The following is a 16387-nucleotide window of genomic DNA, read 5'->3' on the forward strand; positions in this document are numbered from 1 at the left end:
AAAAATAAAAAAATAAAGTAAATAAAAATTACAAAAAGCTAGGTCTTCTTATGCCACACACAAAAATAAACTCAAAATGGATCAAAGATTTAAATGTTAGACTTGAAACCATAAAAATCCTAGAAGAAAATATAGGCAGTAAAATCTTGGACATTTCTGGTAGCAACATGTTTTTCTGAAATATCTCCTCAGGCTAGGTAAACAAAAGAAAAAAAATAAATGGGGCTACATCAAAGTAAAAAGTTTTTGCACAGCAAAGGAAAACATCAAAATGAAAAGGCAACCCAAGGAATGGGAGAACATATTCACCGATACATCTGATAAGGGGATAATACCCAAATTTTATAAAGAACTTATAAAACTCAACACCAAAAAATCAAACGATCCAATTAAAAAATGGGCAAAGGATCTGAATAGACATTTCTCCCAAGAGGACTTACAGATAGCTAATAGACACTAAAAGGTGCTCAATGTTGCTAATCATCAGAGAAATGCAAATTAAAACCACAGCGAAATTCACCTCACACCTGTCAAAATGGCTATCATCAAAAAATCAACAAACAAGTGTTGGTGAGGATGCAGAAAGAAGGGAACCCTAGTGCACTATTGGTGGGAATGCAGACTGGTGCAGCCACTATGGAAAGCAGTATGGAGTTACTTCAAAAAATTAAAAATGGAACTGCATTATGACCCAGTGATTCCACTTCTGGGAATTTACCTGAAGAAACCTGAATCACCAATTAGAAAGACTACATGCACCCCTATGCTCACTGTAGTGTTATTTACAATCGCCAAGATTTGGAAGCAGTCCAAGTGTTCATCAGTAGATGAGTGGATAAAACTGTGGGACATTTACTCAATGGAATACTACTAAGCTGTAAAAAGAAGAAAATTTTATCCTTTGCAACATTATAGATGGACCTGGAAAACATTATGCTAAGTGAAATAAGCCAGTCAGAGCAAGACATGTACCATATGATTTCACTTATTTGTGGAGCCTAATGAACAAAACGAACAAGCAAAACAGAGACAGACTCATAGATGGCCATGTGATGACAGAAACAGAGAGAAGCAGTGTCAGAAAATGTTACGAAGCTGGCTTTAAAGGGGGGAAGACAGAGCCTTTAAAATGCAAGGAATATGGTTAGTCTCCAGAAATTAGAAAAGAAAGGAAACAGATTCTCTCCTGGAGTCTCCAGAAGAAGCTTGTCTTTGCTGACACCTTGATGTTAGCCCCATAAAACTCATTTCAGATACCTGATGTCCAGAATTGTGAAAGATAAATCTTCAGTGGTTTAAAACTCCAACTTTGAGGTAATTCAGTATGACCTCATTTGAACGTGATTACATCTGCCAAGAATGTATTTCCAAATAAGGTCACAGTAATATATATACTGAAGGTATATATATTGAACATATCTTTTGGGGGAACACAGTTCAATCCATACACCTGTAAAAAATTCAATTTATCTAAGTCGTTTTAAATTTTGATGTCAGGGAACCTTCCATTTCATTATGAAATTGTAATTGCCTCACTCAAATTACAAAATTCTTGCTGTATTTGGGATTTCAGGAAATCCCAGAGTAAGTAGTGAGGAAGGATGGGTGGGTATTTTGAGGATAATTAGTTTAGTATAGACCAGAGAACATCCTAGAATATATAAATGTGGCATCACTTTTATCAAGTTAGTGAGTAAAACTAAACACCTTATTTTTGCATACAAATATAGGCTGTGTGTGTAATATCTGAACAGCTCTAAAGAAAAGCAGAAAGTAGGGGGAGGACAGTCGAGACGGTACATGGAGGATTCTGCGGTGGGTTCACAGGTATTTGTTTACTATTAGCTCCCATTATTCACTCTTTTATATGTATTACGCAAATAACATCAAGCATTAATTATGCTTTAATGTAAAATTGTTTCTATACAACACATTTAAAAAATGGCAAAGATGACAGAAAAAATAAGGTGAGGATGGAGCTTCACGCGCTAAGCCCATACATAAATGGACACTGCAAAGCGGCACCAACAGTTGCTCCAAGCCAACTTTCTCCAGGTGTTACTGGGAAAAGCTGACAGATGAGGAAGCACTGGGTAAACTCACGGTAGTTATGAAACCTTGAATAAAACAACTTGTACTTCTATAAAGTTCAAATACCAAAAAATCAAGAGGCTCACGGCATGAGCAGTGCACTTCGAGAACTACAGTTCCCAAGCAAGTTCATCACCTTCACAGTGAAATCTTTCCGGAAGACGCTGAGTCTGCGCAGACTTTTGCCCCATTCAAAAATGGCGGCTCCGGCGCCCACACCTTAAGTGCGGCGCATAGCCGGAAGTTACGCCAACCCATAAGGTAGCGCGCCCCGAGCCGTGGGTAGTGCTTCCGCCATTTTTGAAAATCGGGAGGGTCGGGAGCTAAGTAGTTGCAGCAGCGATGGCAGCCTTTGCTGTGGAACCCCAGGCGCCCACGTTGGGTGAGTGAAAAACTGCTTTTCCTCGCTGGCACCGAAATCCATGCCGTAGGCCAGCAAGTGGGCAAAACAGAAAGGCAGTAATCATCACCTTGTTTGCTAGTTTCAGTCGCGAAGGGGCAGTCCTTGGAGCGCCCCCAAGTTTCTAGTCAGCCCCCCGCTCTAGGCGTCGCTACCCGGACGCTGCTAGGGCGGCTGCGGAAAGCTGTGGGCCGTAGAGGGAGCGGTAAGAAAACAGCCGTCGAATCTGCGCTGCGCCGTTTCGTACCCCCATACACCAGCCCGCCAGACCTGCGGATGCCCGACACCCCGCGCTCTAGACTGGATCCGGGGCTTGTCGGTGGGAACACGTGGTGGGCGGTGCCCGGGTGTGTAGCTACTGACCACGGCTCTTTAGTCACCTGGGCTTCTAGTTGCTGTTTGATTCCTTCCCTCTTCTGGCCTTTGCCAAAGGAATCTGTTATTAATGGAAGCTTGAATCGTACATTTAATTAACCAATGATTAAAAGCCATCGAGATATTGGCCTTAATAGGAAGACAGAAGTTCGCACGATATTTCTCGCGTTATCCTTGGGAAGGCGACCAAGTAGTGTCTTTTCCTCAAGTCAGCCACATAATGAATATTTAAAAGTTCATACCCATTGCTGAAATGTGACGTTGAAAAAAAGACCCCAAAGTTAACAGGATGTCAATTTCCTTTTTATCTGCAGAGTTCTGGGATTTGTGAGAAATGTCGAAAATTTTAAAATAAATCGTCTACTATAGAGACTTACTTGAAAATTAGGTTACAACATTCTGAATTTGGAAAAGAGAGCGAGTGTGATAGTTATTTGTAGGATGAGTTTTTCTTTTTCCGTTTTGGAAGGGTATGTACATATTTTTACATATTTTGTGCAAAATAAGTTTCTTTTGAGAATAGAGTAATGTGAACTGTTTTAGGATTAGTCATAAAAAACTAAATGCATAATGTTAGTGCAGGTACTCTGCTATATTTAAATTTATGTACGGATGTTGGTCTAGGTATTTGTTTCGTATTATTTTAGAGATCAGTTTTCTACTCAAAAAAAAAAATGGCGTGCATATTCCTTGGGGTTACAAATGTGAATAAACCCTTCCCTGTTTATTGCTCAATCAGAAATCTGACAGCTGATACTAAATGTTCCAGTCTACATATTGTAGGTATTCTATGTGAGGAGTAAACATTTTTCCAGCCCCTAATGGTATATTAAAAGTAGATGTTACTTCAAAAATCAGTGTTAGTTAATTAATAAGACACAGTACTTATTTTAACAACACAGACTGCGAAATGGAATTGAAGACTTGCAGGATCCATTGGTACAGCGAGGTAGCTCTCTTTTAAGTAAAATTTAGCCTGACTGGTGGTTAGTGACAGTCTGATAGAGTTCTTTGTGCTCTCACTCTGGTCCTTTCTACTGTATCACAATAAATACTATCGGCAGCCGTCCGTCTCGAGAGACGATGGTGTAGCTTCTTAAGAGTCTATCTGCACCGCCGAGAATGGCTGTGCAGTCCGACTCGGGAGTGACACGGTATCTGTCTCCTCCCGTGTTGAATCGACATCTTGCGATGTCGCTGGAGTGTCCTCTCCAGTGAAGCTGAAGCTACAGAGACTGGGCAGGGTGATATGGAGGGTCTGCTGTTGCCCATGCAGCAGACGCCCCCTCTCTTCGCAGCTGAAGGGTCCAAGGGAAAGACGGAGTCAATACAGCTTGGCTTCAGGTGCGCCGCAGGAGTTGCCGGTGTTGACTACAACGTCAAACCGCCTTAGGGACTCCGGCTCCGGATTTTCTGTCGGGGTTTACTCCCTTAGCCTTTCCCCTGAAGAGGTATGCCGCAAGGCAGCGGAGGTTTTTTGGAGTCAGAGTTTTCCTTCTCTGATGTGCCCTGACTGGAAGATCGAACCAGCGACACTTAGCTCGCAGGCCCACGCTCAATCCACTGAGCCAAACCAGCCAGGGTCATCACAATAAATACCCTGATGTATAAGAATTTTTTTTGACTTAATTTTTACATTTGCTGTATTTCTTTTGGGGGATGGGAGAGTGAAGGTTGTTGTTGGTTCCTAAAACTTTGTATTTATTACTTTGGGTTTTTTAATAGCCTGTTCAGAAAATGCTTTTGGTTTGATTTTAGTGTTTGTTCTTTGGAAATATGTAATAGTATCATAGTAACTAGGACTTTAAAATAATTACAGTATAATTATAGTTCTTCCTTATTTCAATATTTGCTTTATCTTTTTCCTGAATTGCTTTGCCTTTTTCTTCTTTTACATACTTGAATTGTTAATATCTAGGTCTACTAGACAAGATGTAAGAGGAAGCATAGATGACTGACAGCATTTGGATAGCAAGAAACAAAATTTTGAGGCTCTTTAGAAGTTAAGTAATAGTTAATCAAGATCATATAAATAATATACAAAATGTTTGATGTTTATGAATGCCATGAATCACATTTAGGCTTGTCACATAGTTGAAAATTAAGTTTTCATAAGCAGAAATTTCAGATTCTTCATTTACACATTTATCATTCAGTTTTGGCTATTATAAGATACTGTTCTAGTAATAACTAATATTTGCTGAACATTTGCTACATTTTAGGTACTGGGTCAAGTGCTTTACTTGCTATATTTCTAATCAAAGCCCTGTGACTTGGTGATAGGATGATGCCCATTTTGCTGAGACTTGAACCTAGGCCGCTGACTCCACAGCCCATGCTTTTCTTACTGTGCTATTTTGCTCTGAAATTAGAGTAAGTTATAGCTTCCTTATCTCCATGATGGGAATAATAAGCCTAACCTGTAAACTGGGAAGATTAATTTTGAATTGATGATTGTGAAGTATCTGTTCTCTTTTTAAATAGGTTTTATGTCAGGGAGACTTTTAGTGATTACTCCTAATTTTAAGGTGAATGATTTTAAAAAAAGATCCAAAAAAATAAACTTTCCAAACATTTTGAATGTTTCTTGGTTGGGATGGTAATCATTACTACTATTTCATATGTGCTCTAATGTGTGCATGATTACACTTTTATTACAAAAATGATTTGTGTGTGAGGAATAAAAAATATGGGACATATAGCAAGCTAAACTCATTGTGTTTGATTTGTTAAGACTTTGTGTAAGTAACTTGTGCATCCTATCCTTGTTTTGGGTTGTTGCATAGTAGCTGACCAGAAAGGGCAAGTTTTCCTGTATATATTAGGGATTTTTTAAATATTATAAACTAAAGTTCTTAAATTTAAAAGTGTATTGATTCTTAAACCTGTGAACTGTTAACAAAAATAGTTGTCAAATATTAGTATTGTAAATACAAAATACTCATTTCTCTAAAAATAATTTTTATTGGTTTTAAAGTAATAAATTTAACTATGGTTCTATAGTATTTAACAGTATTGATTACATTTTCAGAATTATTCTAGATTCTTGTATCATTTTGTTAGATATTATACAATTAAAGTCCTGATTTTATTTCTTATTCATTTAGGATCTGAACCAATGATGCTTGGTTCTCCCACATCTCCAAAACCAGGGGTTAATGCCCAGTTCTTACCTGGATTTTTAATGGGGGATTTGCCGGCTCCAGTGACTCCACAACCTCGATCAATTAGTGGCCCTTCAGTAGGAGTAATGGAAATGAGATCACCTTTACTTGCAGGTAGGTAAATTGCCTAAAATAGTTCCATAGTAATGTTAGTACATATACTAGAATTTTAAAAAGAGTAATGGTTTAGCATTCACTCTTCCCAACCCATTTATTAATTTAAAAAACTAAGTAATGGCTCTTTTTTAACAAAGGACTCTTAGAATAGACGTGTAAGTGGTATAAGTACCAGTAGTCCCCACTTTTATCCTCAGAGGAAAAGTTCCAAGACACCAGTGGATGTTTGAAACTGATACACTATGTTTTTTCCTATGCACACATATCTATGATTAAAGTTTATAAAGTAGGCACAGTAAGAGATAAACATTAACATAATAAAATAGAACAGTTATAACAGTATACTATAATACAATTATATAAATGTCATCTCTCTCTTAAAATATCTTATTGTACTTGCAACTTGGATACACTGGACAAAGGAATGATTCACATTCCAGGCTGGATGTTGTGAGATTATAATCATGCTACTCAGACGCAATTTAAAACTTATGAATTGCTTATTTTTAGAATTTTCCATTTAATATTTTCAGACTGCAGGTAACTGAAATGCAGGTATCAGAACCTCAGATAAGAGGAGACTGTTGTATTATAATTCTAAGAACCACTCATTAAAAAGTATGCATACTGCATTTTATCCAATCTAAGATGTCATTGTGTGTGTGTGTGTGTGTGTGTGATATGGTCATTTAATTTCAACTGAGTTTAATTTATATAATAGGAAATATTCAGTCAAAAGAAGTGTAATTTGAAAATTTGCAAATATGGATTCTCCCTCTAGTCAGAGTTAATTAAGGTTCTCACTTGTAGTGTGTTTAGTGAAAAGACTTCACAAACTATGGGGAAGATTTTTATATAGGCCATGCAGTCCTTAGCACAAAATGTTGTTACTTAAATACAACATGTATCTTTTACAGGATGCCTTTAAACAAGGAAATATTTTAAAAGATAACTTTGAAGTTTTGACTGTGAGTAGTGTAGCTACAAAAATGGTTGAATTCCAAACATGAGCTGATGTCCTTTTAGTAGATGTTTAAAGGTTACTCTTACTTTGTCTTTAATATATTATTTGATTTAAGGTGGTTTTATATATATATAAATTGATCAGGAGGAATTACAAATTATTTTTGAAGTAATTCACTTAAAAACATTCTGGACAGATTTTATTTTTGTATACATTTCAAATATGTTATTATGGTAGCTACCACATATTGAATACTTATGAGCCAGGAAGTATGCTAAGTGTTTTTTTAAATTCTTTTACCAATTTTGAGGGGTATGTAGTAGTATCCCAGTTTTTCAAAAGAGGAAACTGAGGCTAAATGCAATAAAGAAATTGCTGAAACTCACATATTACTGAGTGACAGAGAAGGAGGTTAAAGCCCAGGTCAGTCCTGTGTTACAGTCTGTACTCTATGCTTATGCTGTACTTTCTAGACTCAGACATCAGTTTTACAGAGGGCATGTGCTGCTTCACTCTTTGGCATTGCTGATTCTCTGATTTATAAAGACATCTTTATGTCCCTATCAGTTGGTTCTTTTTTAATATCTTTATTATGTACTTTTATTTTTACTGTGAGAAGGAAGAATAGGATCTGTTTAATTTTGACAAATGCCACGTTATGGTATTATATTTATTCACGTGTATACAGACTGGAGCTGTTTAATACCTACTTTTAAGTGAGAAACAGAATCAAGTTTCATGTTGAAATGCTAAGTATTTTTTAGAGAAAGAAAAAATGACACGTGTTTACTGTAAACTAAAATTTTTATTTACTTACTCTGGAATTTTTTATTCAGAGTGCCGTCTATGGATCACCAGCATTGGCCTCAGTAGGAGTGTGTTTGAAATTCATACTCTCAGGTTCCAGCCACATGTTCTGAATCAGAATCTGAATTTTAACAAGATCTTTTGGTGACATTCATGTGTATTAAAGTTAGAGAAGCACCAGGAGACTAGTTTAATTCAATATCGTAAGAATATAAATAAAATAAAAAAATCTTATTTCCTAGCAAGGTGCTCCTGAGCTGAAATTTCAGGGAACTCCCTGTATTTCAGTTTCCTCATTTGTTAAATGGAAATCATTTTTAAGTGACAGGATTGTGGTCAGGAGAATTAAATTAAGTAATGCTAGTGTGATTATTTAAAAGTATCTTATCAGAAAGATGGGAGATTTCTTTGTTTTCTCACCTGACTATGTATCTTGTACGTTGTAGGTGGGTCACCACCACAACCAGTTGTACCAGCTCATAAAGATAAAAGTGGAGCTCCACCAGTTAGAAGTATATATGATGACATTTCCAACCCAGGACTTGGATCAACACCTTTAACTTCAAGAAGACAGGTAATATACATACCCTCACTCATGAGCCACAATTAGTAATCTAAGGTTTTTATGTGGCTATACAGTGAGAGTCAGTAGTTTGAAATGTTTCCCCGAGATTTATAATGTAATTTTGTTGAACAGAATAAGCATTAAAAGACATTTATCAGAGAATCTACTTAAATTATGCTTATCATTAAATGTACTTTAAAATGTAATTGAACTCAAACCCTGATTAGTGTAGCTCAGTGGATTGGGCGTCATCCCGTAAACCTAAACGTAGCTGTTTCAATTCCTGGTCAGGGGATGTGCCTGGGTTGCGGGCCAGGCCCCCTGGTTTGGGGGCGTGCAAAAGGCAACAGATGGATATTTCTCTCCCTCTCTCTCTAAATAGAATCTAAAAAAAGTAATAGAACTCCAGATTATTTTCTCATGTAGATAATTCTGTGTTTTTTATAGGTATGTCTTATTTACCTGTCCATGCCCTCCACATACTTCAAGTACATGTTGAAATCCTTATGGTTTAAGTCATTCCAATTCTTTAAAAAATTAAATATTTATTTAAACATAATTCTGTGAAAGAATAAATGAAGATTCAGGGTTTTATCCAGATTTAGGGCACTTTGTAATGATTTGAGATCTTCGTTTTAGGAATTATTTTATATATAAGACTACTATCCTTTTAGAGCTATGTTCATTTTTAGCTTATTTTATTAAAAACACTGCCTCTTGCATGTTTTTGAGCTGGTGGTTTAGTGCAGTGATCTTTAACCAGTGTATCTTGGCACACTGGTGTTCTACAAGAATTTGTAAAACTTGCAATACCTGACTATTTAGTCAGGGCACTGATCTCTTTCCTTTTAGACTGTCAAATAAAAAAAAAAAGAAACAATAGCCAACATAACAGTAGCCATTTAGTGTGAATGCACTTTGAATGCCCTTTCTTAAACCATAAGTACACAGGTCATGTAATATAATTGCATATTATTGGGCATGTTGCATAATGTGCTTCTGTCTGAGTGGTTAATTCTTAGTACCAGAAATCCTTATATACAAGTATAGGCACTAGAATTTTTATTTTTATTTTTATTTTTTATTTTTTTTAAAAAACCTTTTATTGGCTTGTTGGATACATCCTCTTTTTTTTTTTTTTTTTTTTGTGAGTTGCCTGTTGCTCATTTTTCTATTGAGCTGTCTTTTTCTGAGTTTTTTTTTTTTTTTAAATGATTTATTTATTTGTTGTTTATTTTTATAGAGAGGGGAAAAGGAGAAAGAGAGGGAGAGAAACATCACTGTGTGGTTGCCTCTCTCTCACGCCCCCAACTGGGGACCTGACATGCAACCCAGGCATGTGCCCTGACTGGGAATCGAACCAGCGACATTTGTCTCGCAGGCCGATGCTCAATCCACTGAGCTACAGCAGCCAGGGCTGGCACCAGATTTTTAAAAATGTTACTTTAGAGCAAAAAGTGTAGGTAATTACTAAATTGTTATGATTTTTTTTGTAAATCAAAACTATAACCCCCCCCTTTTTCGTCAGATTTGCAAAAATATTTTTTGTTGTGCCACAGAACTTTAGCAATTAGCTTATGTGTGCCATGGGATAAAAAATGTTGAAAATCAGCGATTCACTAGGTTCCTCATGTATTTTTTTGATGGTGATGTTAAGTTTGGTTAGTTTGTTCTCATGCCATTATATTCAGTCATAGATTATGCAAGATAGAGGTCTGTTTTGATGGGACTGATTGCTACAGGAAAGTGCCTAATACTTAGGAAGTACCTATGGTGCAGGGGCCCTGATCTTACAGCCTAAGTAATTTGTCAGGGGTAAGGCAGAGTCAGGCTTTCACTGAGGTGGTCTTAAATCTAGCGCCAATGTTTATAATAGCATGCTGTGCTAATATTACTGTGATAACTCTTGATTGTCGCTTAAAATGTAGTATGGATTTTTCTTTTAAGTGGGAAGTTTAGTAGCTTTTATAGCCATGTGTTCTCTCCTGTCATTATTGTGCTTAGTAGGACATATAAACGCGTGTCAATTTAACTGATACATTCTTTGTATAAAGATGTTTCTGTTGTTTAGTTTGGAGAAATGTTTTATGACATCCCCTAAATCAAATACAGCATAGTTGTTGGAAAGTTTAATAAAAAGCATCCTTCAGTAAATTTTGACTACAGGTTTTATATCCCTGGCATACTAGGCCTACTTGTCAAGCAAAACAGAATTGATTCATTGTATTAAACAGATTGCCTTCTTTATCCAGCACTTCCAGACCTGCCTACCTGTTCAGTACAGTAGCCACCAGCCAAGTGTGGCTCTTGACACTTGAAATGTGGCTAGATCTATACTTGTTTACTATAAAACTTAAAATTGCTTGTATGGCTTGTGTTAATATTTCGACAGGTGGTGTTCTGGACTTAAGAACAGACTATTCTGTTTGGGGATATTTTTCTAAAGGTTGGCAAGTAAATCGATGTTTAGTTTGGTATGAGAACCACTGGCTTATAAATTTATGTTTTTATTACTCCTCTGATAGTATATGAGAAGAAAGGTAGCTTACAGTAATTGCTGTGTTCAAAATGTTTAAAAGTCTGAAGGGTCATAATTTGTTGAGAATGTTTTTGACTGAAGATTGGTAATAATATTATTAGATCAAAATCCAAATTAGTTTTGCCTCCTGAGACTTTGCTTAACCTCTCTCTGATTATAAAAGAAGCTGGTATTAAGAATGGAACAGTACATTTTCTATCTCTCCTAACATTCTTTCAACATTTGGTTCTAGTTGCTAGATAATCAGATTTTATATTTCCTTAGTTTAATCATATTTCTTTTAAAAAATCATATATATTTACTTCTAGAGACTTGTCATTCTTGATTTGATGTTTTTGTCTTTGTTTATAGAAGGACTTTTAGCTACTTCAATTTTTCACATTTAAAGGAACTGGTATTAATAATTTTTCTTCTTTGTAACTTTCCACCAGTAGAGTCAGAGATATCCTGTCTTTTATTGTGTAGACTGATTTGTATCTGTAGTATTTCATGGTTGGAAATGTTTGTTCAAAAATAAAATTCTTCCATCTTTTTGTTTTTCTATGTGAGCTTGGTGATTTGAAGAATCACCATTATGTGTGTTATTTCTGTACCTTAGTGACTAAAACCAAATAGAAGTGTTACTTTCTACTAAAAATAATCTCTTTTTACCTAATGTGATTTTACTTATTTTAAACAAATAATATAAGGGTCTAGCATATTTTAGATTAATATTGTTCAACTTAAAAAAGAAGTTAGGAAGCACTCTTTGATTGTGAAGTAATTATAGGCATCTCTGGTACCTGGTAGACACTCATTTGTCTATTGAATGAAGCCCTTCAACACTTGCTATGTATATGTTATAGCTAGAACTCTACATTTTTACTTTAACACTTTCTTCTGTTTTTATGTAGCCAAACATGTCAGTAATGCAGAGTCCTCTTGTTGGAGTTATGACAACTACTCCTGGAACAGGTAAGCAATGTCCTTTAATACCAAAGACTGTTCTTTACATTTTGAATGAAGGTAAGGCCTTTGTTGATAATTGCCAAATTGATTTCTTTTATATTTCAAACTTGGAGACTTTTTCAAATGTAAGAAAATACTTTATATACTTATTTTCTTCTGAATTTAAATATAAGATGTAAATTCTATTTAAAAGATTAATAATTTTATAATATGTACTTAATAGTATCTTCTGAGTTATTTAAAACGGTAATAAAAAAACTTGTAATTGGGAAGAAGTGAAATATAGACTGAATAATAAAAGGTGTTTTGAGAGAGAGTAATGCATAGCTATAAACCTTTCATTGTCTGTAAACAGCTGCTGATTATACCTAGTTTTTTTTTTTAAAGATTAATGATATTTTTATCACATCAGCATCATTATTAGTACCGCTCTTATTACATACTCATATATTTATAATCTATTAGGTGTTTAGTCAGCCAATAATTGAGCACATGATCATGTAACAGACTGGGAAACTGAGCAGAATAGTAACCCTTGCCTTTATGGAGCTTACATTTATTTACAGAGTATACATTTATAAATTAAATAAAATTTGTTAGAAGTTTATACATTTTATGGAGGAAAATTAATCAGTAATGCAGTAGAGAGGGTGAGGGCTTACAGTTTTTATTAGGGTGGTGAATTAGTTTTCTATTATTGCCATAAAAAAAATTACCACAAACTTAAAAGTTGTTCAAATAATACAGATGTATTGTTTACAGTTCTGGAGGTGAGAAGTCTGAAATGGGTCTCAGTGGGCTAAAGTTATGGCATTCATAAGGCTGTGTTAATTTATGGAGGCTCAAGGGGAGAATCTGTTTTCTTAACTTTTCCATCTTGTAGAGGCTGCCCACATTTCTTTGACTGTCATCCCCTTCCTCCATCTTCAAAGCCAGCAACTTTGCATCTCTGATCATTCTTCTATAGTTATGTCTCCCTTTCTCTTTTAAGGATCCTTGTGAATGCTTTGGGCCCTTCTCGATAACCCAGGATAATCTCTCTATTTTAAGGACAGATTAGAAGCCTTAATTTCATCTGTAACCTAATTCTCCTTTGCCACGTAATGTAATACATTCTTAGGTTCCAGGGATAAGGATGTGGATACTTGGGGTAGGGGCATTATTCTGCTTACTATGGATAGTTAGGGGGAAAGTAACATTTGATCAAAAACCTAAACTAAAGGAGGTAGTGGAAGTGTTGTAGACAGAAAATAGCAATTATAAAGGCCTTGGGTGGGAGCGGGTTAGGTTGTTCAAAAAAGAGTAAGGAGGCAGGTGTGAAATGGAGTGAGTGAGGGGAAGAATAGTAGGAAATGAGGTCAGAGAAGTAGTGGGGGCTGATATTACAGGGCCTTGTAAGTCATTGTAACTCCTGGTTTTTACCCAGAACAGATGGAAAACAGATAGAGTGAGACTGTTGCTGTGGGGAGAAGAGACTTTGGGGCAGGGGTGGAAACAAGGAGGCCAGATAGGAGGCTGCTGCAGGAATCCAGGTGAGGGACGGCGGGGGCTTGGGCAGAAAGGGAAAGAGAAGTAACAACAACAAAAAGATGGAACAGGAGAAACAGCAGCAAGGTAGTACATTTAAAACGAACCAAAGTCAATGATGATATAAAACAAAATGTACTAAACACTCCAGTGAAAGGTCGTGATTGTCAGAATGTATAACAAAAGCAGGATCCAGTGACAAGGTAGACCTTTTTATCCTCCAGATCCAGATTTCTTCGAGCAGTCTGTGAATCCTTACTGGCAGTGTCTTTAAAGTCTACATTTTACTGCCAGTTAGTTCAAGGCTATTTAGGCTTTTTCTATCATGCTCCTCTTAATTTCTTTCAGCCTCCACTCACTGCTCGATTCCAGAACCACTTCCACATTTTTAGTTATTTGTTACAGCAGTGCCCCACTTGCACCAAAATCTATATTACTTTTAAATTGCTGCTATAACAAATTACCACAGACTTCAGTGGCTTAAAACAACACACATTTATTACTGTGTTTTTATAGGTCAGATGTCTGGGCACAGCTTTGTTCTTTGGAGCTCAGGTGTCTGCAGGGGTAGTGTTCCTTTCTGGAAGCTCTGGGGATGAACTGCTTCCAAACTCATTCAGGGTGTTGGCTGAATTCAGTTCCATGTGGTTGTAGGATGGAGGTTCCTGTTATTTTTGCTGGTATTGCCTGGAAGTTGTTCTCAGCTTCTAGAGGCCGCCCTCAATCCTTGGCTCCCCTTTCCTTCTTTAAAGGCAGTAAATGGCAGATAAGGCCTTTTGTATGCTTTGAATCTCTCTGACCTCTCTGGATCCCTGGCTTGACTTCCGCCAACTGCCGCTGAGGGCTCATTTGATTACATTGGGCCAAGTGGATTACCTGATTCCCCCACTATCTGAAAGTGGAGTGTTCCTAGGAAACCTTTGGGATGTGGAAATGGCCTAAAGTGAAGAAGCAGTTGTGTATCTTAAGGCACATCTTGCTAATGGATGCACAAAATGAGTGGAGATAAAGCACAGATGCTCACAAGCACAGTCCAAAGCCGTGGCAGCTGAATGCTGAGATGCTGAGCATTGTTTCCAGGGAAGGAGCTTGGTGATACAACTCTCACTGCTGCCCATGGTGCGTGCTGCAGAAGTGCTGAGCTCTGTTATCGTAGGGCCTTTTATAAGAACAAAGTGGCTTAACGAAAACTTGCCAGCTTGGAAGATACCTGTAACCCAAGGTAATTCTTTACTTAAAATCAGCTGATTAGTAACTTTAATACTATCTACAAAGTTCCTTCACAGCAATACTTTGATGAATGTTTGAATTATCAATTAACCCAACCAGGGGACAGATACTTTGGGCTGATAGTTTTAGATTTTTGTCTACCACCTGCAGGGTGGGGCAAAAGTAGGTTTTCAGTTGTTCGTATGGAAAATAATGCAATAATAAATAAATAATAAACAAGAATAAAGTTTGTGTTTCATGTACCCACAGGTATAAACCTACTGTTGCCCCACCCTGTATGTCCTGGTGAAAAATCTAGGATGTCACCTCAGTCTCATACTTACATACCTGAGGTAGAATATTCTAGGGGAGTGAGTTCCAATTTTAACAATCTTAATCTGATTAGATAAATAGGTAGATGACAGTGCTTTGTCATGTGACTATTTGTTACAACAATAACTATTCAGTTGTTTAATTAAACAGTAAGTGATCCTAGGGACAATGAAAAATACAAAGGCATAATGTATTTTATACTTTAAAGGATCTCTCAATTGTATGAAAAGTATGCATTATAATATTTGTATTGGTGTCAAGGATTAAAGTTAGTAAAATATCATTTTGTTAATTTATTTTTGTGTAATACTGGAACTTCCATGAGGTTCTTAAAATTTTTGAAATCAAATATGAAAATATAAGCTCCATGGTAGAAAAATATACCAATCATAAATTGGCCACTGGGAGCCACTGCTGCTTCTACTTTGAGTTTAAGGAATTTATGTGTAGAAATTAATGGGGCATAAGTGAAAAAGACTATTTTTGAAAAGATGTGATGGTCATGAGGACCTACCATGCATGGCTAATAATAAGCAAGAAATGAGAAAAAGAGTTGACTTGAGAAAATGAAGGGGGAAATGTAGACTTTTCAGTTACAGCTACTTTTTTTAGCTTCCATATTTAATGTTAAATGAGAATTTCTTGTGTAATTTGTAAATTCCAAGTTTCTGAGATTGGCAGATTTATAAAGAGTTGTCATGGTAATGGCATGTGGTATTTTATGCTTAGGTCGTTGTGTCCAATAAGGAGGTTTTTTAATTCTATAACTGCTGTTAACATCTCTTTCAGAGTCTTATTCCTGGTGCAGGAAAACCTTAATCATAGGATAAAGTGGGAAATCTGGACTAAAGAATTTCAGAAACTTTTTTCAACCATGGTATATTATTGCCCGGGTAGAGAATGTTGAATATGTTTACCGTGTCTTTCTCTATCCTCCCCCCATCAGTTTTCTCCTGCTACTATTTAAATTTTCCTGCTTTTAATCTTTTAGATTTTCTTAAATTTTTGAGATGTTCTTCCCCTTACATATCAGCTATCTTATCAAAAGGTATACCACTTATAGCTACTGAATTAGAATCCTTATTTGTGTTAGCATGATGTTTAGCATGTTGTTAATAGATTAAGTGTGATAAATAGACTATAGCACTTTATGGTGGCTTTTGTTGATTCTAGTAGCTCAGTGTTCTGGTAGTGTTACTGGAAGGGGTGGGAAGGACTAATTTATCCGAGGAACTTTTTCCCTGATACTTCTTTTTTTCAGTCCTTGTATGTGCTTTGAAAAAGCTCTCACTTCTCAGCTCTTATCTTTCTCCATTACCTGCTTATGAACTCCTTCAGGACAGATTCC

The 16387-nt window shown here is 36.3% G+C and overlaps 1 protein-coding gene across 3 annotated transcripts in view; it reads left to right on the forward strand.

Moving 5' to 3' along the window:
* Positions 1-2385: 2385 nt before the first annotated feature.
* NUP35 (nucleoporin 35) overlaps positions 2386-16387 on the forward strand; it is a 38531-nt gene continuing 24529 nt past the window's right edge. Inside the window, exons 1-4 of one of the 3 annotated variants that reach the window (XM_090281445.1) lie at positions 2386-2473; positions 5974-6144; positions 8365-8492; positions 11916-11976. In XM_090281445.1, the coding sequence (XP_090137571.1) occupies positions 2434-2473; positions 5974-6144; positions 8365-8492; positions 11916-11976 (400 nt within the window). In that variant the 5' untranslated portion in view covers positions 2386-2433. Of the gene's footprint in view, positions 2474-5079; positions 5240-5973; positions 6145-8364; positions 8493-11915; positions 11977-16387 lie in introns of those variants that run through there. The other 2 variants (XR_016511913.1, XM_090281454.1) reach the window with 2 other exon arrangements.

The sequence above is a fragment of the Furipterus horrens genome, unplaced genomic scaffold (genome assembly GCF_987537825.1).
Source record: "Furipterus horrens unplaced genomic scaffold, mFurHor1.1.pri manual_scaffold_1, whole genome shotgun sequence".
Lineage (NCBI taxonomy): Eukaryota > Metazoa > Chordata > Mammalia > Chiroptera > Furipteridae > Furipterus > Furipterus horrens.